Below are 26,421 nucleotides of genomic sequence, written 5' to 3' on the forward strand. Positions count from 1 at the left end.
ATGGAAAGAAATAGACCATTGAGCAAAACTAATCAGTTCTTTGTCTCGGTGGCAGCATGAAGAGAAGGAGATGCAGTTTCAAAATCCACTATTTCTAGATGGACCACTATTTTTAGATGGATTGTACAATGCATCACTGTTTCTCTCTTGCTAAAAGAGAACTACCCTTCAAGCCAAGAGCACACTCCACTCGAGGCACCGGGGCTTCCATAGCTTTCATTGCAAATGTCCTTCTTGAGTCCATTTGCAAAGCGGCAACCTGGAGTTCTGTTCACACCTTTACAAAACACTACTGTCTAGATGCCCACTCTAGATCTGATTCCCAGGTGGAACAAGCAGTATTAAGACATCTTTTTTTCTACTGTTCCTTCTCACAACCCACCTCCAACTCCGGGTACTGCTCGCTAATCTATGCACAGCATGTGATTCTAAGCAGAGTAACAAACCTCAGAAGACAATGCATTACTTACCGTAAAAGCAAAGCATTTCTGATGGTTGTATCTGCTTAGATTCACATGCGCCCACCCTTCCTCCACGCTCGGATGGAAGGAACATAGACTTTATTCTACATCTCTCTTTTCTGTACTCACTCACGTCTAATAGGCTCCCTCAGGGCAGAAAAAATAGAGGGACCTCGACGCGTGAGGAATTGGGGGTACATTGCACGTCACTATAGGGATAGTGTTGGACACGCCTTGTCGACGTCCCCTTTTCGACTACGAAAAACAAAATGCAATACTCCGCAGTGACCACTGGATGTCGGACTATGCACAGCATGTGAATCTAAGCAGATACAACCATCAGAAATGCTTTTACGGCAAGTAATGCATTGTCATTTGACCTGCAATATAGATTGGGATTGACACAACAGCCATAGAGTGCTCTCGTGTCTCACACACGGACCATGTATGATTTACGTAGTAAACCTCCTTCTGACACAGCGTCTGTGCCAAATGACTCTCCTTTATTGCCGTGTTCCACGGTACGATGTACCCAGGCTGGCCGCCTCCTTCCTCCTTTGTTGCAGCTGGGGGCGGCACCAAGAGTCTCGTTTGGGTCTAACCCAGCTGCACATGTGTCAGTGGTTTCCTCCCCGCTGCCATCCTCTGCAAGTTTAGCTCATTTTGCTGCGGTTGTTGCACCAACCACCCTGAATACACCAGTGGACAGGGTAAGATGAACGGGGAACCTGGCTTTAGAACTGGTCGAGTTAAACGCACAAGAAGGGATTGCACACCTCACGGAGGAGGAACTTGTCTCAAACCGCACAGGCCTCTGCCCTAAAATCACCCCACTCTTCATGTAAATCCTTGCAGCAAAAGATCATTAAGGATTTCTTTCCTACGATGGGTACTAGTACTCGTTTCAATTCTTCTGGCGAAGTAAACTTTCTAAATGATGGAGTATTTTAGAAGTGGCAACAATCCTATATGAAGCAGCTATTTTTAAGGGTCCCCCTTTTTCGGAAGCAACTTTAAATCGGGTTGAAGATGCTGCAATACATGAGGCTTCTCAAGTGAACTTGGAGGACATACCTTTCATTTTAACTGCGCCTCTAAGCCTCAATTCTTTCTCCTCCATGGGTCCAATAGTGGATCAGGGCTTACAGATGCGAGAGTGAAGCCTACCGCACCCCCTCTTTCTGCACTAAATTTAGTTCTTAGTTTGTGAACCTTTATGAAAATATTGAAGCTCTCCATGCACATGCTACAGCTGAGCGAATCAAATTCCTCTTTACATGCAGAGTCATTGGAAGCACAGGTGGAAGCGGCTAATGAATTGAGGACGACCATGTCCCTGTCTGGGAACCTCACCACAATTGTGCCTTGCGTTTCTACCTCTTCGGCGCAGGTACACGTGAGTGCTCCGTTAATTATTACTATGAACCCTGATGCTCTGATGGCACCAGATAAAGGGCATAGTATTCATGAAGTATCTTTGGCTTCTGTAGTCAAAAAGGCCAACAAATTAAATCTAAGAATGGCAGGAAAAATGCCTGGAAGAACTCAAGAAAAGTTTAAAGAGGCTGAAATATACAGGGAGAGTCATTTCAATATTGAAAAAAGTATTCCCACTTCTCAAAGAACCTTGTGGAAAAACAGCTGGGCAGTAAAGGAAAAATGTGTGTATCCAAACGCATGCTCTCCCTCTAGATGTGATTAAAGTTGAGGTGTTGGCTCAAAACTGCATATGTCTGTAATGGTTATTAGACACTGATGGCCACAAATCTATTGCTCCTTCGACCGCCCAATGTCCTACAAAAACCCAAATGAGAACTGTGGGGCTTTAAGCAGAAAGTTGAAAACAGTGGGACCGACGCATGTGGTTATGATGGCCCTGAACTCTGTCCTTGGAGAGAACACACAACAAAACCTAGGGGTGGTTCTGGCAGAGTGCAATCCAGTAATGTGAAAATGCCGCTGTGGCTTGAGACAAGTGTTTCCATATGGAAGACCCTTGATAAAAAAAAAATCAGTAAAATATGGGCTTGCAAACAGTTTTGAGACGCTCCAAGGCTCATGTCTGTTACGTTTCCAGTTAGGACATAAATTACCTGCTGTGACAGCGAATTCTGTGATTCATAATAAAGCGCTGACCTGTTCCATCAGGGACTTGGTAGACTAAGCAGCCTAGGTCAGGCCGCAAGCAACCACAAACCATTCCATCGATAAAGGTGTGGTTGGTGCGGGCTTTTTTTGTCTATCAAGTACTCCTGAAAAGATCAGCAATTATAGAAGTGTTGCATGAAATCCTGGTACTGCATCTACTGGGAGGATAGCTTTGGGGCAACCCGCTCGCCTTGGAAGCAAGATAATGCGGAGCAAGACAGGTTCGATCGCTGGGTCCATGCTTGGAAACCTCTGGGTATTAAGTGCGTAATAAATAACCAATTACAATATTAGTTACTCTCCACAAATATGGATTATGTGCATTTTCCATGTGATCACACTAATATTGTGGAGGTGGGTCTTAGGGCCTGGTTAGTGGTCAACTCGTTATTGAAAGAGACCCACGAAATGTACAGGCTGGGCGATGTGGTTACTCAAGCTTTTCCGCAGAGAGGTTCCGAATTTAGGGATGTCCTGGCTTGGCAGTGGACAGACTACCTAAAAGGTAAGTCAAAGATGGTGGGTGGAAATTACTGTTTAGGCCTAGAGAGGACTGTGGAACTGAATCCACTGGACCCCAGCAAATGTAAGGAGCGATATGTGGGGTTGGCTCCATGTAATATCGACCCAGGTTGCAAACAAAATTAGGGGAGCAGAGTGCAGGCCTTTAACTAAATCTAGCAGTCGTAGTTTGGAATAGACGACACGGTTAGACTTTTTATGAATGATACATCAAGAGCCCATATATTCAATAATTTCAACATAGTGATGTTGCAGGAGATCTGGTTGACCAGCTCGATAAAAATCGGCAGGTTCACTGTATTGCAACAATTGACGTCCACTCCTAATGGTGGTCATGCGCCTGGTGCTTTACTCATTGTTACCCAAACATCTGTCATAAAGAAAGTCAGTCTTTTCTTCTAATGTTCCAGGCAGCCTTTGGGCAAAAGGATCTTTTTTTTTTCTTTAACTTTATTGTGCATTTAGATATTAAACATTGAGCACATTCAAAAGCAAAGGATCCAAAAATAATTCATTCATGTATAATTAAAATTGATGCAAGTTTTGTTGATTTCATCAGACGAAAACACAAAAAAGGAAACATCACAGATACATTTTCACATTCTAATCAGTATAAAACTATTAAGTAAAAATCAGATTTACCGGTCTATTATGATTAACATGCCTTCAGATAACTATCAGTAAGATCAGCACATAAGAAATGTGTCCAGGGTTGTCAAAAAGGTGCAATGCCTCTTTTCAAACATCGTACGCAGCAGCTGTGATAACAAGGAGGATAGCTTAACGGCAACGTGCGCGCCTTGGAAGCAAGACGACACGAAGCAACACAGGTTCGATCCCTGGGTCCGCGCTTAGAAACCTCTGGGTGTTTAAGCGCGTTATAAATACGCAACTAAGATTAACAAAAAAAGAATTATGCAACTAAAAAAAACAAACAATTCCTGTAACAGCGCCTCGATGCCTCTGGGCTGTGTGAGCGCTTTAAAAATGCAAAATAAAAAATGGAAACCGCTCTATATAGTGTGTTCCAAAACTGAACCGATTCAAAGCCATGAGGATGTGCTACAAATTTCCCATATCCTTTAAGATGCAAAGACCTGAGCCTGGAACACCTGGTTAATGTGTTGTCTCAATTTCCAGGCTACACAATCAAGTCTTCAGTCATGGGGAATATTCTTCCATGCTCCCACATAAGTAGATCAAAAGTATATCTGCAAGATGACCACATTGCGCAGTGCATTATTTTTGTCAGTCTTTACTGGAACCCTGTTCATTCCCAACGAGACGTTTTTTGGCAAGCATCTCGAACATTTCATTAGAGGTTATGTCTATGCAGGGTTTGCCATACATTCTGCAAGCGGGTTGAACTGGAGACTTCCAGCCCTTTAAGATGAGTAGCAATACCCTGGAGTTGGATGGGGGTGCAGATTGTAATCAAACATCAATAATTCAGACGACACAAATAGCTTGGCAAAAGTTTGTCTGTTTTAATGCAAGTAACTAAAACGGAGTACAACTAACATCGGCAATCGCTCGATACTCAACTCAATCATTTTTAAAAAAATGGTTTTTAAACCCTAAAGTGGTCATAGCTGACGTGCTGACCTGCGTCATTATCAACGTCATCCTACGTGGCAAACTTCTTAAAGCTATCGCGAAGCGGGATTGGGTTTAAGTGAGTATGCATAGGTGTTATCTGTATAGAGTAACAAAGAGAAATAATTGGATACTTAGTATAAGGTAGGGCAACTAAGCCCTCCTTTCAAAATTGCCACTATGAATGTCACTAAATGTACGGCGTCCCATTGGCTACACAAACTATAGGACCCCAACTACGGGGTCCTCTACAATTGGTTGGCTTCTAACTGCCGTCAATAACTTTCCACCTATGTGAGCAGCATGCAGACTGAACAACCGGGTGCAGGTGAGCTTGTCTTGATACCAGCTTTCCACCATTTAAAAGTACACTCCATCACCTCAATGGTTCAGTGTCAATTAGTATCTGAAGTTGGCTTTGAGTCTGTACTCTTCTCTGCAATTTTTTTTATTTTTTTTTAAGGAGTATGGGTACTGTTTGGCTTTCGTGCGTAGGTGTGATCTCCTCATGCGTCCAATTTTCTTCCATCACGTGACTGGACACCACGATTTGAGCCTTTTCTTGTATTTGATTTTGTCCTCAATAGTCCTCGGACGTCTCTTGTTTTCATTTGACCTTCTTGAACAGGAGCTTCTGTTATTTTACATTAATTGTATCCAATGTCAGCCAATTTTAGTTCTGATAAGATCTTGGCTCATCCAACTCCCTAGCTGAAATATATTCTGTTTAATTCACTTGCTTTTGTAACTGCGACACTGAATTTGAGGCCTTCCTCGTTGTTCAACGCTGCTATATATGTAGTGGAACCTTCATTCTTTAGTCAATCCATATGTATCTGAGGTGTATATGTTGGTGCTTGCTGCGATCTATATAAGCATTTGGTTAGCTTCATGATTGCTTTGCTGCTTGCGTTTCATTACATCTGTACACGCTTAAACTAACTCAGTATTTTTATCATCCTTATTGCATATTTAGAAGTGTAGCTGGTTCCAGTATGGTCTGGAATGCAGGGAACGTTTGGAAGAGCATGTAAACCCACCATATCACACCCCACGCTTACTCTCTCCTCTACATCACCACTCAAATAGAACACAGAGATAATATGACACCATTCGGTATAACTGTTCTCATACCAACACTTCTCGCTCACTCCCCATCACTCTAAGTAAACACCGCTGGTTACACACCCCCCAGCCAGGCGTTCTCCTCAGGCCTAACGCAGCCACAGTCGGTCTGGATAAATCCTGCCAGAACTAACACATACCCCTGACATCAACCACCACACCTACCGCTAAGAAGCAGCTATTTCACAAATAACGCACCAGCTGCACACATACCCGGTGCGCACACGCGCCGTTTGACCCTCCCCACTCTCTCTACTGACTTGAACTTCGGTTCCCAAGGGCGTTCAACCTACCAGCGCCTTCAGACCATACCAATGGTATATAAGTGCAAAATAACAATAACAATAACATATGTCTCTTTATCTTAATCCTAAGATGTCACTTACCCTTGGTACTTCTTTATTCTTCATAAATCGTCTGCCTCTCTGGTCTTATCTTCTATATGGAGTTGATTCAGTGTCTTATGACGTCCCCATTCATCCTGGTCATTGTTTCTTTGTTTCATCATGAATTGCGTTCAAATGGCCATCATATTGTCTTGAATGTAGGGATGGTTTCCTTAATGGGTACTTTACTTCCCAAATTCTCTTAGGTATAGGTATTCTTATGGGTACTGCAGAGTCGTTGCTCTTCTTCCTGATTGGTGTAGTATACGTCACATACTTGGTTCATACTTCTGAGGTAATGTAGGCGGGGTAGGTGTAGTGGGGGTACTTGGCTCCTCCTCTACAGGGTGATTTGAACTCTCACTGTTTACTACTTCCTACGACTTCTCAATATGGAACAGTTGGCAAGAGAATTGGGTCAAGAAGCTGTTTTTGAGGACTGGGATTTGGCTACAGCTAATGGTTGTGCGACAGGAGCTTCGCCGGTGGAAGCCACTTTGAAAAGTAGCTCTCAATCTATTATAGATTACCTTTTTCGTAACCTGCTCACGCTGCAAATTATTAGAGAATTTTCATTTCTGTGCCAATTCCCTTTAACTTTAGAGACCCCCAGCTCTTTTGCTGGACTCTAGGCTTTTTAATTTTTACTCCTGAGGGAGTGGGACATTTTTCTCACTCGTGCGTCTTTCTGACTATGGTTTTCTTTGTTCCTTATGGTTTTAATGAGTCCGGTAACTCCATAGGCATCTGCGTTTGCATTATGACACATTGCACTTTTTGTGCAGTGCCACGGAAGTCCCTTGGGCTTCTCTTAATGTTTAACTGCATTTTCTTAGATGAACTGTTCCCAAGAATAGTAAGATGACCCCTGTCTGTTTTAGCTTTAGATTATGGGTCCAGCACACATCACCCTATGTGGAGTGCTGGGGGGGTTATATAGTAACTCCTTTAACCAATTCCTCATGCAACATTCTGTTGCACTAACTTACTTGAATGGCTGGTGGCAGTGGTTTCTTTTTACTACCTAGTGAAATGTATCTGCAGGCTGATACTCCGCTGCAGTACACCACCCAAGGGTGACCATTTTCATAAAATGGCCCCCATTTTCTTTTTTTCGCCATTTCTTGTAAGTTTCTTCTAGTCTTTTACTCTGTTTGCGTCAGGTTTAATCCTTTGTGTTGCCTTTCCAGACACACTGGAGCCTGGGCAGGCTTCAGGGCTGAAGCCTGCCCAGGCTCCAGTTTGTATGGAAAGGCAGGACGTGTGGGAGGGTACCGAAACTTCTATCCTTTTTATTCTCTAGGTGTGCCTGAGTGAAACCAGTTCCTATTGGCTGGCTGGTCCCACCCTGCTGTGTTATTGATAGCCTAGGGCTGTGAATGAATAGGAACTTGCATAAAAAGGGAGGTTTTTGGGACTAAGAGCAGAGTCCACCAATGGAGGACAACATCCGAAGCAGAAGATGAGACGCCAGCCGCACCCACCTGGACCGTGAAGTGCCCAGTGAAGCCCTGCAGCTTTGCTGACCCAGTTTTCGAATCGACTTGGAAGACCCGTAAAGGATGACTTCCTCCCTTAGGGTGTTGGGACCATCTAGCCTCGAGACAACCTCCATTTTGGCACAACCCCTGACATTCCAAGTCTGCAGAAGCACAATACCCGGGGTACCTCGACCCTCTGTGTGCATTGTCTTCCGAATCCAGCCGAATCTTCGTGGGCATCCATAGGACAACCCTACAGAAGCAAGAAATACGTGTGCAGGGTCCCTTACCAGAATCCAGGACTGAGGGATCAAGGAAATCCTAACCAGAGCTTTTTGTTCTACTTTGGCACCAAAACCACTAAGCCGTTGAATCACTGGAAATCCATTGCTGCCAAGACCCTCTCTCGCGAGTGCTGCAGCAGGAGCCCGCCAGACGTCCTCCCTTTCATCACCACAACCAAGGACCAGGAACAATGATCTGCAGCATTGCATCAAGCTGGTACAACCTCTTAGTTTCAAAGGTATTGTGGTGCTTGGGGTATAGTATACTCTTCTTTTGGGGTGCTTCCAACCTTTGCGAGTGCGAATGAACACAAGTTGGCCTCCACTTACCTGCAATGGCCTTACAGCTTGTGATTTCTCAAGGTGACTCCTTGAGTTGCTGTGATATTCTCTTTTGAACACTGACTATTTAAGAACATTTTTCTAACAAGAGCATCAGGACTTTGACTTTGCCCATTGACTTTGTCTGTCCTGGCTCCCTAAAGGCCTCCTTCTGAACCTATTGGCTTTGGCAGTGCTTGTTCCCACACAATGTTGACCACTTTAACACTGGGATAATTGACTGCCTGCATCCCTTTTGGGAGAATCTAACTGTTCTTACAACTAAGCAGTCTGAACCATTCCTTCCTCGAATAACTCAATACTGCAAAAGTGTTATGGAAGATTGTATGCAGTACCCTTTGGGTGCACTACAGTAACCTTGACCTGGCAATAGGGACCCAACCTTTGTATAAGTCTGAACTACACAGATTGGTAGTGTGGGCGAGCAGCCAGGCTCATGTCAAGAGGGGTCAACGTGAGCAGTAATGTTGTGACAGAGTTTCACAATACAGTTATCAAAATAAACACTTATGCTCAAGGTTTCTTAATGCAATTATTAATTTATTTCAGTCAGTTACATAAGCCGCCTTCATAAAGGGAAGAAAACATGTAACAATTAAAAATCCACTTCAAAACACTATAGTTTCTCTAAATCAGATGACACCCATTGGGGTTGGCACACATACACTTCCTGCACCCTCAGGTGACTTAAATAGCTAGGACACTGTGGAAATCGATTTCTCCAGCATGGGGTCTGGCATGGATTCACATGCTCATGAATATTCCCCGTCAGGCCGGGAATCCTCGGTAAAGAAAATCAGTATCAGTTTTGTTTCTGATCTGTCTGTCTTAGTAACCAATCACTGATCTCTGGGTCATACTGCCCCCAGCCAATGACTGCTCTCTCCGTAAACCCCTCCCGTGGCAGCCATCCTCAGATTTTTACCTCACGCTCAAGTGTTGGGAGTCCTCGTGTTTAGCTCTCGAGCTTTTTGCTGCGTTTTCGCGCTTTTTCAAAGAGATTCTCATTTTTCGGTCAAATAGAGCCTCAAGCGCCACCGTGTCTACATCCGATCAACGGGGACCCGTTTCGGATGTTCTACGCCCCTCAAGGGTGAAGTTTTCGTCGAGTTACGCTTCTTGGAGGAGTCCAGAAGTTTTTGCGGCCTACCCGGACATGGCCCACGAGAAAGGAAGCTCGACGCCCGGAAAGCTGTTCAGGGTTTGCCCTGGATGCCAGCTGCAGAATGTGTTCAAGGAGGATGAGCACTCGAAATGTCTCTACTGCTTTTATGAGGACAAAACGCACGTGGAGAAGGACTGTGCGTTTTGCGGGAACATGTCGGAACGGACCATTAGGGACCGACACCTTCGTCTCCAACTGGCTGGAAGGAAAGAGCCCGTCAGGTGAGAAGTCGTTTGAGCGGTCTTCTAAGTCCTGTGAGGGCACCCCGGCGACAGGGGCCCAACAGAAAGCAAAGCACTGCGAGCGCTGAACGATCGCACATCTCGGCTGCCAGGCAGGGCTCATCCTCTCCAGCGCCATCAACCACGAGCCAACGCTCTGGCTCAGGGAAGAGGAAGACCGAGAACCCGGCGAAGCTTCTGGAGAGGCCCCGGTCGATCTCGAAGGATCCAGCCGAGGGGGGGGACCGTGGCGGTGACTCTCCCCCGAAGGTGAAGGCCACAGGCCCGCAGAAGGTGGTGAAGGCCTTGATTCACCCGGCCAAGGCCTCTATAGAAGTCGCGGCGGCCCTGGCGCAGCCTGAGGAGGCTACACCAGTGGAGGCGACCTCGGGGCCCAGAGTCTCCCTGCCACCGCAGAGGGAAGCCTCTTTCAGGCCCATTGAGAAGACCCCCGTGAAGACCCCTGGAGGGGGGGGGAGCCGGTGGCCATTGGGGACACGGACACAGCCTCCTAGGAGGAACTGGTTGAAGTCTTGGAGGGCCTCGACGAGGGTGTCGAAGAGGCCCGGTCCCACGGGAGGGATACCGACAAAGGGGACGACGAGAGCGGCGTCGGCGAGGTTCCTGGTCAACTGTTGCTTCCGGGGCCGTAGGACAACTCGGCGGCCATTTTGTTGGCAAAACAATCCTTATGTTCAGAGATGAGGACGAGATTGCCCCTACCACGGTTGGATGAGCCGGAGCCAGGCCCGCCGGGAAGTCCCCCAAACAAGAGAAGCCGGACCCATCCAGCCCCACCTTTTCAGCCCTCGCGGCCTGCTCAGCCTTTGCCCACATCCCCCGTACCTGGGGATGACACGGGAACGGACACGGCCACGACGGGTACGGATGACGACGACGGCGGCGACGACGGGATGGAGCTCCCATCGCCTCCAGCCTGGGCCTCCCCGCCCGATGAGATTGGGTCTTTCCACGATCTGATCGCCAGGGCATTAGCCTTTTCAGCTCTGCCCCGAAGAGAAGGAGAAAGGTTTCCTTTACCAACGGCGCGAGGCCAAGAGGAAGACGGTCCTCGCTGTGCCTCTGCTGGATGACATCTGGGACGAGGGTCTCACCCTTCTCAAGAACCCGTCTACGACGCCTGCCAAGGGGGATTGGTTCGAGAAGAACCGGGTAGCCGACGCGGCACCTTTTGTGCCTTAGGGCGCAACCGACCCCTGAGTGGCGTCTCGGCGGCGGCCAAGAGAAGGCGGGGGGGGTTCATCGGCCTCGATGTCAACTTCCCCGCTGGACGGCGAAGGAAAGAAGCTGGATGCAATGGGACGAGTTATCTTGTTGGTGACAACGATTAAGGCGGCTAACGCCCTTGTGATCGTGGCCCGCTACGACAGGGAGTTATGGTACAAGATCGCCCCCCTGTTGGACTTCCTACCGGACGACAAGAGGCTGATGCCCTGGAGATATTGCAAGGTGAGATGGCGTCGGACTACGCCATAACGGTGGCAACGGACATTGCCGACACCGGTTTCCGCCAGCTAGGCAACGGTGTTTGCCTCAGACGACGAGGGTGGCTCAAGGCGATGGATTTCTGCCAGGACGTACAAGCCAAGGTTTTGGACATGCCGTTCAATGGGAACAACCTGTTAGGGAAAACAGTGGATGAGTCCCTCCAAGTCATCAAGGCGGACATCGAGACAGCTAAGGCCCTGTGAGTTCTCCAGCAACGGAGCTCCGGAGGCAAGCAGGGTGCCTCCAAGGGATTCGGCGGTGGCTCCTCTACGTACCGCCAAGCGGCCTGCTCCTCGTCGTAGGAAGCCTATAGAGGACGAGGCAAGTCGGGTGGATCCCGCCATCGTCGCCAGGGAGGCCAAGGCGTCTCTAAGCAAGATTGAACCGACCGTGGCATCGGGCCCCCACCGAAGCACCCCGGTGGGAGGCCGACTGGCGAAGTTCGTCAGCGTGTGGGAGTCCATCTCCACTGACCGTTGGGTGCTGGACGCCCTAGCCCAGGGGCAGGCCCTTGAATTTCTAAAAAAAAGTTCCCCCTCATTCCTCCCGTGGCCAGGAGAGAACCACGTGCCTCAACTGCTGTTGGAGGTAAGGGAGATGCTCAAGAAAGGTGCCATCGAGCTCGTCCCAGAGAGGCTCCGGGGTTCAGGAGTATACTCAAGGTACTTCCTCGTAAAAAATACAGGCGGGTGGCGACCCATCCTAGACCTGCGACGACTGAACAAGTACATCAAGGCACAAAAGTTCTGGATGGTCACCCTCCAGCACGTTCTGGGACAGCTGGAGGAGGGTGATTTCCTGTCGTCGTTGGATTTGGAGGATTCATACTTTCACATTCCCATTCTAAAGGGCACCGGAAGTTCCTCAGGTTCGTGGTCCCAGGGCGGCACTACGAGTTCAAGGCCCCTCCGTTCGGATTGAAGTCGACACTCAGGGTTTTCACCAAGTGCCTCGCTCCAGTGGCGGCGTGGCTGCGCCTGCAGGGGATCCACGTCTTACCTACCCGGACGATTGGCTTATCCGCGCAAGGACAATGGAGCTCGCCGTAGAACACACAGCGAAGACCGTCCAGCTGCTCACGCACCTGGGGTTCTCCATCAACTTCCCCAAGTCCCACCTGGTCCCCTCTCAAGTCGCTCTGTTTTTGGGAGCCAAGCTCGACACAGTGGTGCGTCTGGCCTCGCCGTCGGAGGAAAGGACAAAGGCCATCCTAGGCAAGGTGCAGCGTCTGCTGGCCACGGACGTGGGCAGAGTGAGGTCCATCAAGTCCCTCCTCGGGATGATGTCCTCTTGCATTTATCTTGTGCGCCTGTGCAGGCTTTGGATGCACCCTCTACAGGAGTTCCTCGAAGCCCACTGGATTCAAGCGACGGGCAGCTTCGAGGACAGGATCCCTCGACACATTCCGACGAGCGATCTGGTGGTGGGGCACCCGCGCTCCTCTAGCGGCAGGGCACCCGCGCTCATCTAGCGGCGGGGACAGACTTTCAGACCCCGGCCCACCAGGCGACGGTGACGACAGATGCCTCCCTGGACGGGTGGGGAGCCCACACCAGAGATCTTCACACGAGAGGCATTTGGTTCCCGGAGGAGAAGCCGCTCCAAATCAACATCCTTGAGCTCCGGGCAGTGTTCTGGGTCCTTTCTCCCGTCCCTCAAGGGCAAGGTGGTGAGGATCTTCACTGACAACACCACCACGATGTTCTACATCCGGAAGCAGGGCGGAACCAGATCCCCGGCCCTATAAAAGGAAGTCCAGGACCTGTGGCATTGGGCCGTTGCTCAAGGGATGTTTCTGGTGCCGTTTCATCTGGCAGGGATAAAAAACACCATCGCTGACTCACTCAGCAGAGCTGCGCTCGTGCCACGAGAGGAACTACTCCAGGATCAAGTGGACCGACTCTTTCAGTGATGGGGCAAACCCCAGATCGACCTGTTCGCTACGAACTCCAAGTGCCAGAGGTTCGCCAGCAGGTTTCCCCAACCGAGGAGCATGGGCGATGCTTTCTCGTTCCCCTGGGACGGCCTGTTCCTATATGCGTTTCCTCCGTTGCCGTTGCTGCTCCGACTCATCAACCAGCTCAAGAGGTCCCGGTGCAGAATGATCCTCGTCGCACCGGCGTGGCCGAGACAGATCTGGTCCCGGACCTTCTGGACTTGTCAGCGTTCCCACCAGTCAAGCTGTCGACGGACGCAGATCTTCTCTCCAGAGAAGGAGGCGCCATCCTTCATCACGACCCGGAGTCGCTGAACATGGAACATGCAGGCCTGGCTCCTGCAGCACTAGAGTTTGGAGGGTATGATATCCTGGCTGACTGCAGAGAGTTTCTTGCAAAGGCCAGGGCGTCCTCAACTCAAGTGCTTTGGACATACGTGGAAGAGGTTCTCCGTCTGGTGCCGTGCACAGAAGATTAACCCTTTGCGGATTACGGCCCCTCAAGTACTGCCGTACCTACTGTCGCTGGCCAAGGCTGGACTAGCTCACGCTTCCATCAAGGTACATCTGGCTGCAATCTCCCGATACACCAGAACTACGGGACGGACGTCCTTGTGGTCTCATCGCCTGGTGAAGGAATTTATGAAGGGACTGTTCCGATCGTTCCCGCCAGTGAAGGCTCCTGCCTCGGCATGGGAACTCAACGTGGTGCTGTCTAGGCTCATGGGGGCGCCATTCGAGCCTCTGCATTCAGCGCCGTTGAAGTTTCTGTCGTGGAAGACAGCATTTTCTGTGGCCATCGCCTCCGCATGACGAGTGGGAGAGATCCAGGCCCTATCCTGCAAGCCTCCATACTTGCCTTTTCACGACACAAGGGTGGTGCTGAGGACGCACCCCTCCTTTATGCCCAAGGTGCCGTCAGACTTCGACCTCAACGAGCCCTTGGTGTTACCAGTTTTCTTCCCGTCGCCTTCGTCGCCGGCCGAGAGGACTTTGCACTCGCTGGATGTGGCTAGAGCGCTGAAATTCTACGTGGACCGCACGAAGAGTTTTCGGAAGACGTCACAGCTATTTGTGAACTTTGGACCTGTGAACCAACGGAAGGCTCTCTAGAAGGCTTCCATTTCCAGATGGCTCTCCGGCTGCATCATGCACTGTCACCGGTTGGCAAACCGACCGTTGTCTGGCGTCCGAGAGCCCATTCAAATAGAGCGATTGCTGCTACCACGGCGTTATTGTCTGGTGTGCCCCTGCTGGACATCTGCAGGGCTGCTACGTGGAGGTCGATGCACACCTTCACGAGATTCTACTGCGTCGACTTGGATTCCAGGCAGGAGTCCAGAGTCGGCCAAGCAGTGCTGCGCAACCTGTTTGCCTGAAGGTGGGCCTGGTGAGGAGGTAAGAGTGCTTAATGTTGAGTTTATGTAATGCTTAATGTTGAGCCTTTGCCACCTCCCGTGGTTGTGCATGTGTGTACTGCTATGTATTCTTATATTCATGAGCATGTGAATCCATGCAGGACCCCATGCTGGAGAAGGAACACGTTACTTACCTGTAACTGTTGTTCTCCAGCATGGGTCTGGCATGGATTCACATGCGAACCCTCCCGCCTACCGTTCTGCGGCTCTTCTCTTGGTCATACTGCCACTTTACGTGCTACCAAATCTGAGGATGGCTGCCAGAGGCGGGGCTTAGGGAGAGGGCAGTCATTGGCTGGGGGCAGTATGACCCAGAGACCAGTGATTGGTTACTACTAAGAAAGACAGATCAGAAACAAAACTGATACTGATTTTTTTCTTTACCGAGGATTCCCAGCCTGACGACGGGGAATATTCATGAGCATGTGAATCCATGCCAGACCCACGCTGGAGAACAGCAATTACAGGTAAGTAACTTGTTCCTTATCATTGGTACATTTAGATCAATAGTGAGTTTGGTGGAAAAGATGGAATGTAGGAATAAAACCAAGGTTAACAAATAACTCCTAAAAGGGAGTACTTTTCAACACCTTCCAAAGCACAAAGTCAGAGGTAAAAGAGTCTCCCAGGGAGCCAGGACATCCAATGTTAATTGTGCAATGTCAAGGGGAGCTGGAGGTCTTCTTTGATGGTAGGTAAAAAGTCCTGCACAATGTTTGTAGAAATGTTTGTAGAAAATAGAACACTTGAAGGGACACAAGCTGAGAGGCTTGTGGGGGGCAAAGCTTTAGCAACTGTGCAAGGTAACCAAGACGGGTCTCAACTGAGAGCAAGTAAGGATACACAACAAGAGGTGAGTTCTTAGACTTTACAGTCCCTCTGGTTAGAAGAAATGGTTCCAGCTGGCTTCTGTTCCTGTACAGCTCTGCAGATCCTGTTGCTCCTGAGCCTCAGTCGTGGGGACAAGAGGGAGGACGTCTGGGGACTCCTGCTCTGCAATGGGACGATCAGCGGCAAACTTCAATTCAGCGGTCCTTCAGTGTTTCAACTCCTCACGTCTGACAGCAAATAACACTGTGGTTCTCAGATAACACTTCAGACTTTCCTTGCTCCTAGGGTCCAGCACTCTGTTGAGACGCTTTGTCAGTCCTGCAACAGGGAAGTCCAGAGGATCTGCCTGGCGCGCTGGTCCGACTTAAAAACAACGCACACAATCTGGTGTTCTCTCCCTGGCTCTTCGGTACCAGCAGCAACTGCAGTGGAAATGCAACCAGCTTCGAGAGGATGTCCAGACGGGCTTACTTTAGAGTTGATTGGTCCCACCAACTCAAAGGGAGAAGTTGTCCTTGAGGGGCTTCTCACGTCGAGGCGAATTAGGAGCTTCAGCACAGCAGCAGGGCTTCACTAGGCAAACCAATAATCCAGGAGTTGCAGCAGGCATCTATTCCAAGTTCTTCTTTGGATTCCTTCGTCCAGTGGTCGACTCTGCCTTCCAAGCCATAAAACCTTGCCTCTTATGCAGGTTTCTCCCATTCATTCCAGCCTGGCTGTCAATCGCACAGCAGGGTGGCTGTCCTTGCCGGACAGCCAGCCGGCCAATCACCTTTGGGTGCATTCCTGTAACCAAGGGGATTAAGCACGGAGTTTCGGGCACCTCCCTCACTTTCTGCCCCTGCCAGACATACTGTTGCCCGAGGCGGGCTTCACTCGTGAATCCTGCCAAAGAAAAAATTAACAAAGACACCAAACCTGGTTTAGCACGCAGAGTAAACCTGAAGAAGGACCTTTACAACCAGAAATGGCGCAAAAAGACGACCAGGGCCATTTTGACAAAATGGGCACCCATGGGTGCCTTACCGTAGCTGCGAACGCAGCCCGCGGCAAAAACACACAATGATGGTAAACCACTGCCACCAGCTATTAATTGTAGAAAGGGTAACATACAAATGTTACGTGAGAAACTAGACAAAGGGGATACGAAGTAGCCCCTCCAGCACCCTATGAGTGTGTGCTGGGTCTCGAAAGTTACAAATTGTAAGTAAAGTCAATTTCACTTCACTGCTCTTGGAAACAGTAGTTTTACCAAGAGAAGGTATTACACCTTTGGGAAATCTAAGAAACTTCCCTGTGCCACTGCACTGTAGGTGCTGTGTGACGCAATGTAATGATGATGCCTATGGAGATTGTCAGACTCCAAAGTCAAAAAGAATACAGTAATTAAATCACACTACATGAGATAAAAAGTCCTAAAGTCCAGCAAAAGAGCTGGGGGGTCTCTAAGGTAGAAGGGAATTGGCACATTTCTGAAAATTCTCCCCAACTGGTGTTACCAATATAAATGTTATAATGACCTCAACTGGCGTCACCTCTGGGTGCTGGAACATGTGTAATATATGAATTAATTACTCGCCTGTTTTCTTTTTAAATTGAATCCTAATTTGGGATTTATGTTACAAATAATTGATGCTTTTTAAAGAATGCTTTAAATATCTGTTTATAAATAATTTATTATAATTAAGTTTGTTTACTTGGATACTTGCGTTTATTGATTTCATTATACACCTGTACAGCTCACATTACCCCTCTTAAGATGAGCCTGGCTGCTCAGTCTCTCTCCCAACTTGGGTAGTACAGGCCTATATTAAAAGGTGGGTTACCTAGTCCTACACCAGTTGGACTGCACTAATTCCTACCTAACACAAATCCTTTAAAATTGTTGAATCCCATTACAGAGATCATGTTGACTGCACATTTTTCCTTTTGTACGGAGGCAAATTACTCCTCTTCCCATACCACACAATCAGTATTTCCTGGGGGAATTTAGAGGGGGTGGGGCCCAACTCTTAAATCTGGAGCAGGCATGTTCAGTTTTACATTTTGGGGATTTTGTCTGGAATTGGGACACTACCTTGCAAATTCGCTAAGAGTGTGGTTAATTCTATGCATAGATTTGATCAGGAAGTTTGGGAAAATAAGATTATTGAGCAAGAACTTGCGATCCCCGAAAAGCTAGATCTCCAGTGGGAAATGACACATCCGGCTAGAAGAACTGGCTTAGCGCGCTCAGGACAGTGAGAAGATGCTCTGTATGTTGACTACCAAGAAGGTTTGTAATTTTTGGTCTGTGGAACGTCCGGTTCTGAAACTGGAACATTTTTGCAGAGTAATCATGTCTCTGAAGATCAATTGGCAGGAGGATTTTTGGGATCAGTGGGTCATTTTAGTTGGAACTGAAGATCTTGATCTACTCATCTCTAGACCTTCGTCGTCGAGGGCTGCATGTCCAAATGGCCTCACTAATTTATTCTTTAAGGCTGATCAAGCTCTGGTCACACATTCTCCTATTTGTATATAAGAATGTAGTAGACTCAGCAGATGCCACCTACTTGGAAGACTGCAATCATTATTCCCATTTTCCAGAAGGGCGACCGGGTTGATCCTGTTAACTAACAGCCGAACGCTCTTCTTGCTGCTGACCGCAACATTTTTGCATATATATTTTGCATATATTTGCATATTTGAAATATGGGTCCAAAAAACGGGAATGTTGAGTAAATTCCAAATATGATTTAGAAAGGGTATGTCAACTTCCCTTAATGCCCTCAAATTAATTCTATGCCTGCCAGTACTTGGATTAAGGTTGGCCCTCCTTTGTATGGAGCCCCATTCGAATTTTCTAAAGCCTTTGACACGATCAATCAAGGCCACTTGTAGCAAAAAATGAGTGGTCTGTCTTCACTCTTGGCAATTATTGTTCACATTCATGAAAACACACTGGTCCAAATTAGATTAAATGGGCTGGGTCATTTGACAGACCCAATACGAACGGAGAGTCCCCAAGGCAGGGGTACATTCTTGCCCCCCTGCCCTTTTAATTTATATCGGGCTGTTTTGGGGGTGGGGGACAGTGTTCCAAAAACTAGCTTTGGTTGGTACCAGCTATGTTGGTAAGATAGGAAATCAAATGTTTGTTGGATGGCCTATGCTGATAGACCTAGTCCTGGTTGATCGTAGTCCTATAGGCCTCCAGCGGCTTTTAAATGCACTTAGCCTGTATTCTTTGGAAAATGACTTGTTGAAATCTCCAGAAATAATTTGCTTCTCTAAAACAGCTAGAAGGTGGTGCTGGTCTCAAGTGGTTTCTCAATTCTGTGGAGATTCTTTCTTCAAAGGAAGGTCTATGCCTGGGCTTTAGAGTTGCATCACAGCCAAACATAGCTTTTATACAGGTTAATTTGGAAGAAAAGATAGATCAGTCTGTCAAATGAAGACGGCTAAGAAAATGTTAAATGACCTCTAATTGCCTTTATATAAAGCACAAGTTATTGCAGCACTATTATATGGGATGGATGTTGAAACGCAAGCCTGGAGTGCTGTTTGGGTCCGCCTGGAGGGCTGACTATGGAAGAAAGTTCTTAATCTACCTCTTTTCCAATGTCCCCCCCTTTGTCATGAGCTTGGCCTGATTTCATTGAGAGCGTAGTTAGACTGGGGGTTGGTAGATCGATAATGCTTCCTCTTCAGAAATCTTTGTATGAGGATGTTTGGATAGACCTGGAAGGGGGCAAAAGCCAGGTCTTGGCAAATTGAATAGTTCCCAAATTTAGGGCACTTGCGTCCTCTGCACGCGAACTATGGCTCAGAAAGAAGCCAAACATTTATTGGAAGCAAAAACCAACCTTTCTGGTGGGTAGTTTTTGTGCTTTTAGCTCTGTATTGTTAAGCACAAGATTTCGTTTTTGGAAATGAACATTCATTTTAAACCACAAGTCAATTCTTCATTTTCAAGTTTTTTATTCCTTTTTTACCCAACGTGTTTCAAGATCGGTTTTCTTCTTCAGGGGTTCTTTATCTTCCAAACATACTTGAAGAAATCAGTACGATCTTAGTCAATATATTTCTCTTCAATTAAATAATTTCATATTTGCTTGCATACTGTCACAAAATCATAATTCTATTTCATATTTTTAACATCTTGCAATTATGATGAGATTTTGTTTCCTTCAACAAAGTTGGTAATGAAAACATGAACCATTTTGTTCTCAATCCAATTTGTGTCAATGTTCTGGAAAATTGAATAATTCCCTTTGCACATATGAATAAGGTGCGTCGAAAAAGATAATCGAGATTGGTAATGAATTCATTTGATAATTGACAACCCTCTATATAGGGCAGATAGATTCCTGAAATCCTGTGCATTCGTTATTTTTCCATTTTGCAAATTAACTTCATTTTTTAGTTATTTTTAAAAAACAGTTGTTCAAAGATATCTAAAGTTGTCTTTTGCCTCCAAATGATGGAGTGGCTGCTCCGATATCTTCAAAGCTATCCCATGATAATTGCTCATCAGGATTCCGCTGCAACACCCTTCTTGTACAATGGCTCTTAGTCTGTAATAGAAACGTGGTTAGGGTCAATGTCCATGGACCGCTATTTAAGTTGCAAAGCAAATTTAGGAGATCAGGAAATATATAAAATTGGGAGCTCACCCCACTTCTTAGTCCTAGTCTTTGTGCCCGATGTTACGGGAGGGCCTTCTCCATTCTAATCTGTATGGCGAAGGAGAATATATATGTATAATCGGTCCCAACTCAAAACAAATGTAAGTGCTAGGTCTCAGAATCTGAATAGTCTCCACTTCTGGTCAATTGTATATATTTTTACGTGCAGTATGCTTTTGCCTGCGGTGGTGTGATCCCTGGTGTGGAACCACCGTCAGTAAAGATGGCCGCTATTTAAAGCTTTGTCATAAAATATACGTGACCTCCTCACGTTTTGCGTGAGTGATGTCCTATGTGAACACGTCACTGTATGCCCGTTTCAAATTTGGAAAAATGTATACGCAGAGAAATTTCACAATAATTGAATGCCTCAACACTGGCACAATATTGTATTCTAATTCTTGTTTTACTCACATGCTAATGTAAATTTTGTGTTTTGATATGTTTGAAGGGTCATATTTATTAGTGTAACACATTAAATTAAAAAATAAATGAGTTTGTACCCTAACACAGCAAGACCTGCAAGTCCATTACTGTTGCCATGTCTTGGCACCATATGATTTTTTTTTACTCGTCTTGTGCTTAGTCCCTTCTGGGGCTCACTTGCTTGGAGTCTCTAAACGCTGTCAGCTCAATATTATTCCAGTGTGTGGCTATTTCAGTCGCCACAGGGATCCATATAAGATTTGGATGTATACCATTTTGTTTTTTAATGATGGTAGTTAAAGGATTTTTCAGGGCTTTCAGTAATTTTGGTTCCGGATAGGGGGGATAAGATTAATTTGTTTCAACGACTACAAAATACGAAAATATATCCTTTTGTAATCCATACTTCCCTGCACGTAGTAATTCATGCAAAGTGAAAGGGGCTTATTTACCTTTTTAAGATCCAGCTGTGTAATATTAGAGCTCCTTCCTGTGGCACTGCTCTTTTGGGAACCACTGGAGTGGTGCGATCACAGCACAGACCCATGGTGAAGGTCTTTCTTTATTGACTCGTTTCTCTTCTTTGTGGGTTATCTTTGAGAATACCTGACCTTTCTTGGGGATTAAAAATGACTGGTACACTGTTCACCTGTAGTGCCAAGTTAGGGGATGGTAATAAAGGTCTCCATGACAGCGGGCCGCATTCTAGCTGGAAGACCCCGTGGCTAGTGAAAGAGCTAGTGTGCTTCGTGGTGGGATTTATTGATTGAGATTTCTATTAGATGAGGTCCTTTGCTGCCATCTAAGCTCCTGACTCTCTTCAGGACTATTGTCATTTCTTCCTTATTTATTGTTGAACACTTTTTTCTTTGTTTCTTTTTAGTATGTATCTGGAATTGACCCCAAGGAACAGTGTGATCAATTTGCTGGTAAGTGTTCGGATCCTGTCTCCATCTCTATAATATAATTCACTTTTGACGAGTGAGAGATGTTTTTTTGTGCACACTGGGGCAATGACATTTTAGGTCTGGCTAGTAGCTTGCAATTTAAAAATGATTAATCTCATTTTATTTTTTTTCTTATGCTTTTTCCGATGGCCAACATAATAATTGCAACTGCTTATAGAAGTTCTCAGCGCTAAATAACCTGAAACAATACAGCCCTTGTCACCAATCCTCACCTTGTATATCCTCCTAGTTAACATTGGGCCAATCCTAAATACTCTTCTATGGAGCCCTCCCTTAAATGTGTGTGTGTGTGTGTGTGTGTGTGTGTGGCATTCCATCCCAAGGGAATGACTGGGTGACAACCAAAGGATGGACTAAACTCCCCTTATTGGGAGCAGCTGCAGAGCAGTCCTGCTTGACACAATAGAGGAAAGGAGGCAAGTGCTGGCACTCCCAACAGGCACGCCAAGAGAGTACAGTACACAGAAGAATGTATGTTTTATTAATGATAACTCATAAAAGGGCACTGGAGTAGTGCATATGTATGTAAAGACAATAGAGCTTGTGTCTATCCCTTCACTCTGAAGCTAAATGTAATTATAATTTTTGTAAATCATATTTGTTTTTAGAACGCGCTTAATACCAGCGAGTGGTTTCTAAGCACGGGATCGGGATTCAAACCGGTGTTGCGCTGCATAGTCTTGCTTCCAACTCATTGGCCCTGAGCTATACTTCCTCACCAAAGTGTATGACCTGTTAGTGGTATAAACTTAATGCATATTAGACTGAAGGGTTGGGGGTGGGGTGCAATTAAGTCAGTCATTTTCTGGACCCAAAATGCCAGTGCACAAAAGGTCCCCTGTAATTGCCACCAGTCGTAGTACACAGAAGAATAGTTGGTGCCTATGTAGCTCTTCTGCTCAGTGTAGTGCCTAGAGGGAGTGTAGGGAATATAGTTGGACTAATATCAGTCCTACATGGTCTGATTACTATCCTTGAAATTAATAGATCAATACAACAGTAGCAAGACACAGTAACTGAAGACATGTCAGTAGACAGGAGTGTGTCGTAATGTGTAACACAGGCTTGTGTGTTTTTGAAGGAGCTTGTGGATGCTAAGCATGGGCTTGTAGATGTGGAGCGTTTGTGCGTGATTGTGTGTGCACATTCTATGTTTGGCAGTTGGAGATTATCTCTACTGCCGTGTGGGGTGTTACCAGTGTTGCTCACTGACAATCTAACTTAACTAAGGATGGCATGGTAACATGGAATAAATCTACCATTCATTACTTTCCTGAGTGGTGGACTTCATTTACCTCAGAGTGCAGTGATTTACAACATTGCAGTAGACAGGAGTGCAGTGATACAAATTATTTTAAAAGAATCGAGGTAAATGCTGAAATTCCAGTCTTTGGTGTAAAACTACAGGGACCCCCAAATTAAGTCCAGGAAACTGCCCTTTTTAGACCCGTTAGTAGGTGGTTTACATTTTGGAGAAGTTCCTCATAGTAATCCACAGGATCACATTCATAGGCAAGAAAAGGAAGGTATCTGAGCAGTAAGGGGGGGTGTCAATTGGGGTCAATGCAAACCACGGCAAAGGTGGCCCTACAACACCTTGCTGCTCCAGTAACCATGGGGCCCCCTGAAAAATCTGAGGAATGGACCTGGACCTGGGCAACGGCTCAGAAGAGGCAAGAGAACCCATAAGCCTGGGGATACTGTTACAGGGCTGAAGACGGGATGCAGTACTCTGGGTGGGGGGTGGGGGGATTTTAACCTTGTATCTTCTGCTATGTATCAGCAAAAAGTAGAATCTTTCTGCCTATGATAAACAATCAGCAGGTGAAGCTGCAATGAAGGGTATGAGGGTGATTTAGGAACCGCTCCAAGGATATCGGGCAGCTTGAGAAGCGTAGGCAGCCAGTTGGCCACTAACGGTCCCACCACGGGAACTGATGAAGACAATCTGAGATGAGAGAAGTCTGAGCTGAAGTGGAATGGCAGAGATGCGCCATTCTGCCAGGCAAGGGCTTTATCTCAAAGTGGTTGGTCACAGAGGGTTTCAGAGATAAAACTAGCAATTCATAAACTGTTCTGCAGCCAGCAAAGGGAGACCACGAAGAGGAACAGCCTAGAAGGAAGTCTAGAAGCCAAACAAGGAAACGGGGTCAAAGACTAAGGAACTGGTGTCCACACATCATGGCCAAATGTTATCCTAGAAACCTAGCAGACAGTCTTCAGGTAAATAAATCATTGGGGATAGTCCTTCGAAGGGATCCTTTATCAGGCCTCCACCAACCAAAGTTAGGGACCGGACAAAGCCGAGGTAACGCTATGGAGGACACGGGACAGAAACTGGTATGTAAACTTCCTAGTGACTCAGACCACGCCTTGTGTTCTAGAATCTGTTAGGGACCCTATCTTCGGGGTTGTGGGTGCAGAAGTCCTTTTCGGAGCCGGGATTTGGTCATTAGCAGTACACAGGAATGGATTCCATACATCTTTCAGTAAAACGCCCAAACAAAGATGCAGACCATCTCAGGACAACTCATTGGATTGAAGGTGTTGCAGTGGGAATCACCGTGGTCTGGTGATGTGCGATCTCCACTGGGCAGGCCCAACACCGTCTCCGTTGGTGCAAGAAGGCTGAAACTGCAGGAGCAGACGTCTTGTTACACAGATTATAGATGTTCCAAGGATGCACTCGGAATGGCGGCGGTTGCAGCGAGTTAGCCCAGGAGAGAGCTGGTTGGTCTACCTATTCTAAGAAGGATATCTGAAGGATAAGCCAGCACCGGTCCTCGAGCAGGGGTTGAGACTAGTTTCCACCGCTCCAGGGGTCGAAGCACCGAACAAGGGTCGTCTTGAGGTCGGGCAGAGGAGCAGGGGTTTAGTGGGACATTACTGGAGTCTGCTGGACAGCTGCAGAGGGCGTCTTCTGGTCGTTGGCTGCTCTTCATGGGTGTCTTGGTTCCCTCAGTGATCTGTGGAATGGCTGCAGGAGCCCTAGTTCTATCCAAGGTATTGGCTGGGAGCAATCCCAAGCCCACCAATGGTAAGGATTTGCACCATTCAAACAGTCCATCTGTTGGGGAGAATTCTCAAATGTGCCAATTCCCTTCTACCTTAGAGACCACCAGCTCTTTTGTTGGACTTTAGGAATTTTAATTTCTAACCTGGGGAGAATGAGCCCTTTCTTCCCCACTCTCATGTATTTTTCTGAGATTTGAACTCTGTTTCTTTTGACTTTGGAGACTGACAAACTCCATTGGCATCATCTTTGCATTGAGGCACACAGCACCTTCAGTGCAGTGGCACAGGGAAGTCTCTTGCCAAAGGTTTAAATACCTTCTCTTGGTAAAACTACTGTTTCCAAGAGCAGCGAAGTGAAATTGACTTACATTTTGTAATTTTCTAGACCCAGCACACACATCTTACCATAGGTTGCCCGAGGGGTTACTTAGTATCCCCTTTGTTTAGCTTCTCATGTAACATTTTTATGTTATCCTTTCTACAACTAATGGCTGGTGGCAGTGGTTTACTTTTTACTACCATGGTGTGTTTTTACCGCGGGCTGCGCCGCAGTAAGACACCCATAGGTGCCCATTTTGTCAAAATGGCCCAGTCTTCTTTTTTCACCATTTCATGTTGTAAAGGTCCTTCTCAAGATTTACTCTGCGCGCCAAACCAGGTGTGGTCTTTGTTTTGTCTTTGGCAGGATTCGAGAGTGAATCCTGCCTCTGGCCTCAGTATGTCTGGCAGGGGCAAGAAGTGAGGGAGGTGCCCGAAACTACCTGTGCTTAGTCTCCTTGGTTACAGGACTGCACCCAAAGGTGATTGGCTGGCTGTCCTTGGAGGACAGCCACCCTGCTGTGTGATTGACAGCTAGGCTGGAATGAATGGGCGAAACCTGCATAAGTCAAGGCTTTTTGGCTTGGAAGGCAGTCGACCACTGGACGAAGGAATCTGAAGAAGAACTTGGAAGAGACGCCTGCTGCAACTCCTGGACCATTGGTTTGCCCGGTGAAGCACTGCTGCTGTGCTGAAGCTCTGAATTCGTTTCAACGAAAGAAACCCTGCAAGGACGACTTCTCCCGAATCAACCCCAAAGTGAACTCATCTGGACATCCTCTCAGAGCTGGCTGTACTTATGCTGCTGCTGGAACCGAAGTGCCATGAAAAGGAACACCAGATCGAGTGCATCACTTTGAAGTTGGACTAGAGTGCCAGGAAGATCCTCTGGACTTCCCTGAAGCAGGACCAACCGCGCCTGAGCCATTTCAACTAAGTACTGGACCCCAGATAGGAGGAACGTCTGAAGTGGTATCCGAGAACTGCAGTGTTACTATTTGCTGTAGACTTGAGGAGCTGAAACCGCAAAGTGCCGCTGAATTGAAGTATTTCCATTGTTGCCACCAACCTTCCCATTGTGTTGCCGGTGTTCCCAGACGTCCTCCCTCTTGGCCCCACCACTGAGGCCCAGGAACAAGATCTGCAGAGCCACACAGGAACAGAAGCCAGCTGGAACCATTTCTTCTAACCAAAGCTACTGTAACCTAAGAGGACTTCTTGTGTAGCCTTACTTGCTCTTAGTTGACTGGTCTTGGTTGCCATTGCAGAGTTGCTTGCAGCTTTGCCCCTCACAAGCCTCCCAGCTTGTAGCCCTTCAAGTGAATCTTATTTCTACAAACCTTTCGAAAAACATTGTGCAAGACTTTTACTTGCCTGCAAAGAGGATCTTTAGCGCCCCTAGACTGGCTCAACTAACATTGGCTGTCCTGGCTCCCTGAGACTCTTCTTACCTCTCACTCTATGCCTTTACCTTTCCCCCCAGGAAAGGGTTACATTTACTTTGCATTGGAGGGTTCAAAAAGTACTTACTTGTTTATGGATAATTTGTTAACCTTTGTTTTATTCCCCAATCTAACCTTTGCACCAAACTCGGTATTG

At 46.9% G+C, this 26,421-nt stretch overlaps 1 protein-coding gene across 2 annotated transcripts in view; it reads left to right on the top strand.

Annotated features, from left to right (window-relative positions):
* Positions 1-26,421, top strand: part of TTC31 (tetratricopeptide repeat domain 31) — a 317,092-nt gene that overhangs the window by 171,648 nt on the left and 119,023 nt on the right. For both annotated transcript variants that reach the window (XM_069632487.1, XM_069632488.1), the window contains one exon: positions 21,405-21,450. In XM_069632487.1, the coding sequence (XP_069488588.1) occupies positions 21,405-21,450 (46 nt within the window). The remainder of the gene's footprint in view (positions 1-21,404; positions 21,451-26,421) is intronic.

The sequence above is a fragment of the Ambystoma mexicanum genome, chromosome 6q, assembly GCF_040938575.1.
Source record: "Ambystoma mexicanum isolate Mex_15411 chromosome 6q, UKY_AmexF1_1, whole genome shotgun sequence".
Taxonomy (NCBI): Eukaryota; Metazoa; Chordata; class Amphibia; order Caudata; family Ambystomatidae; genus Ambystoma; species Ambystoma mexicanum.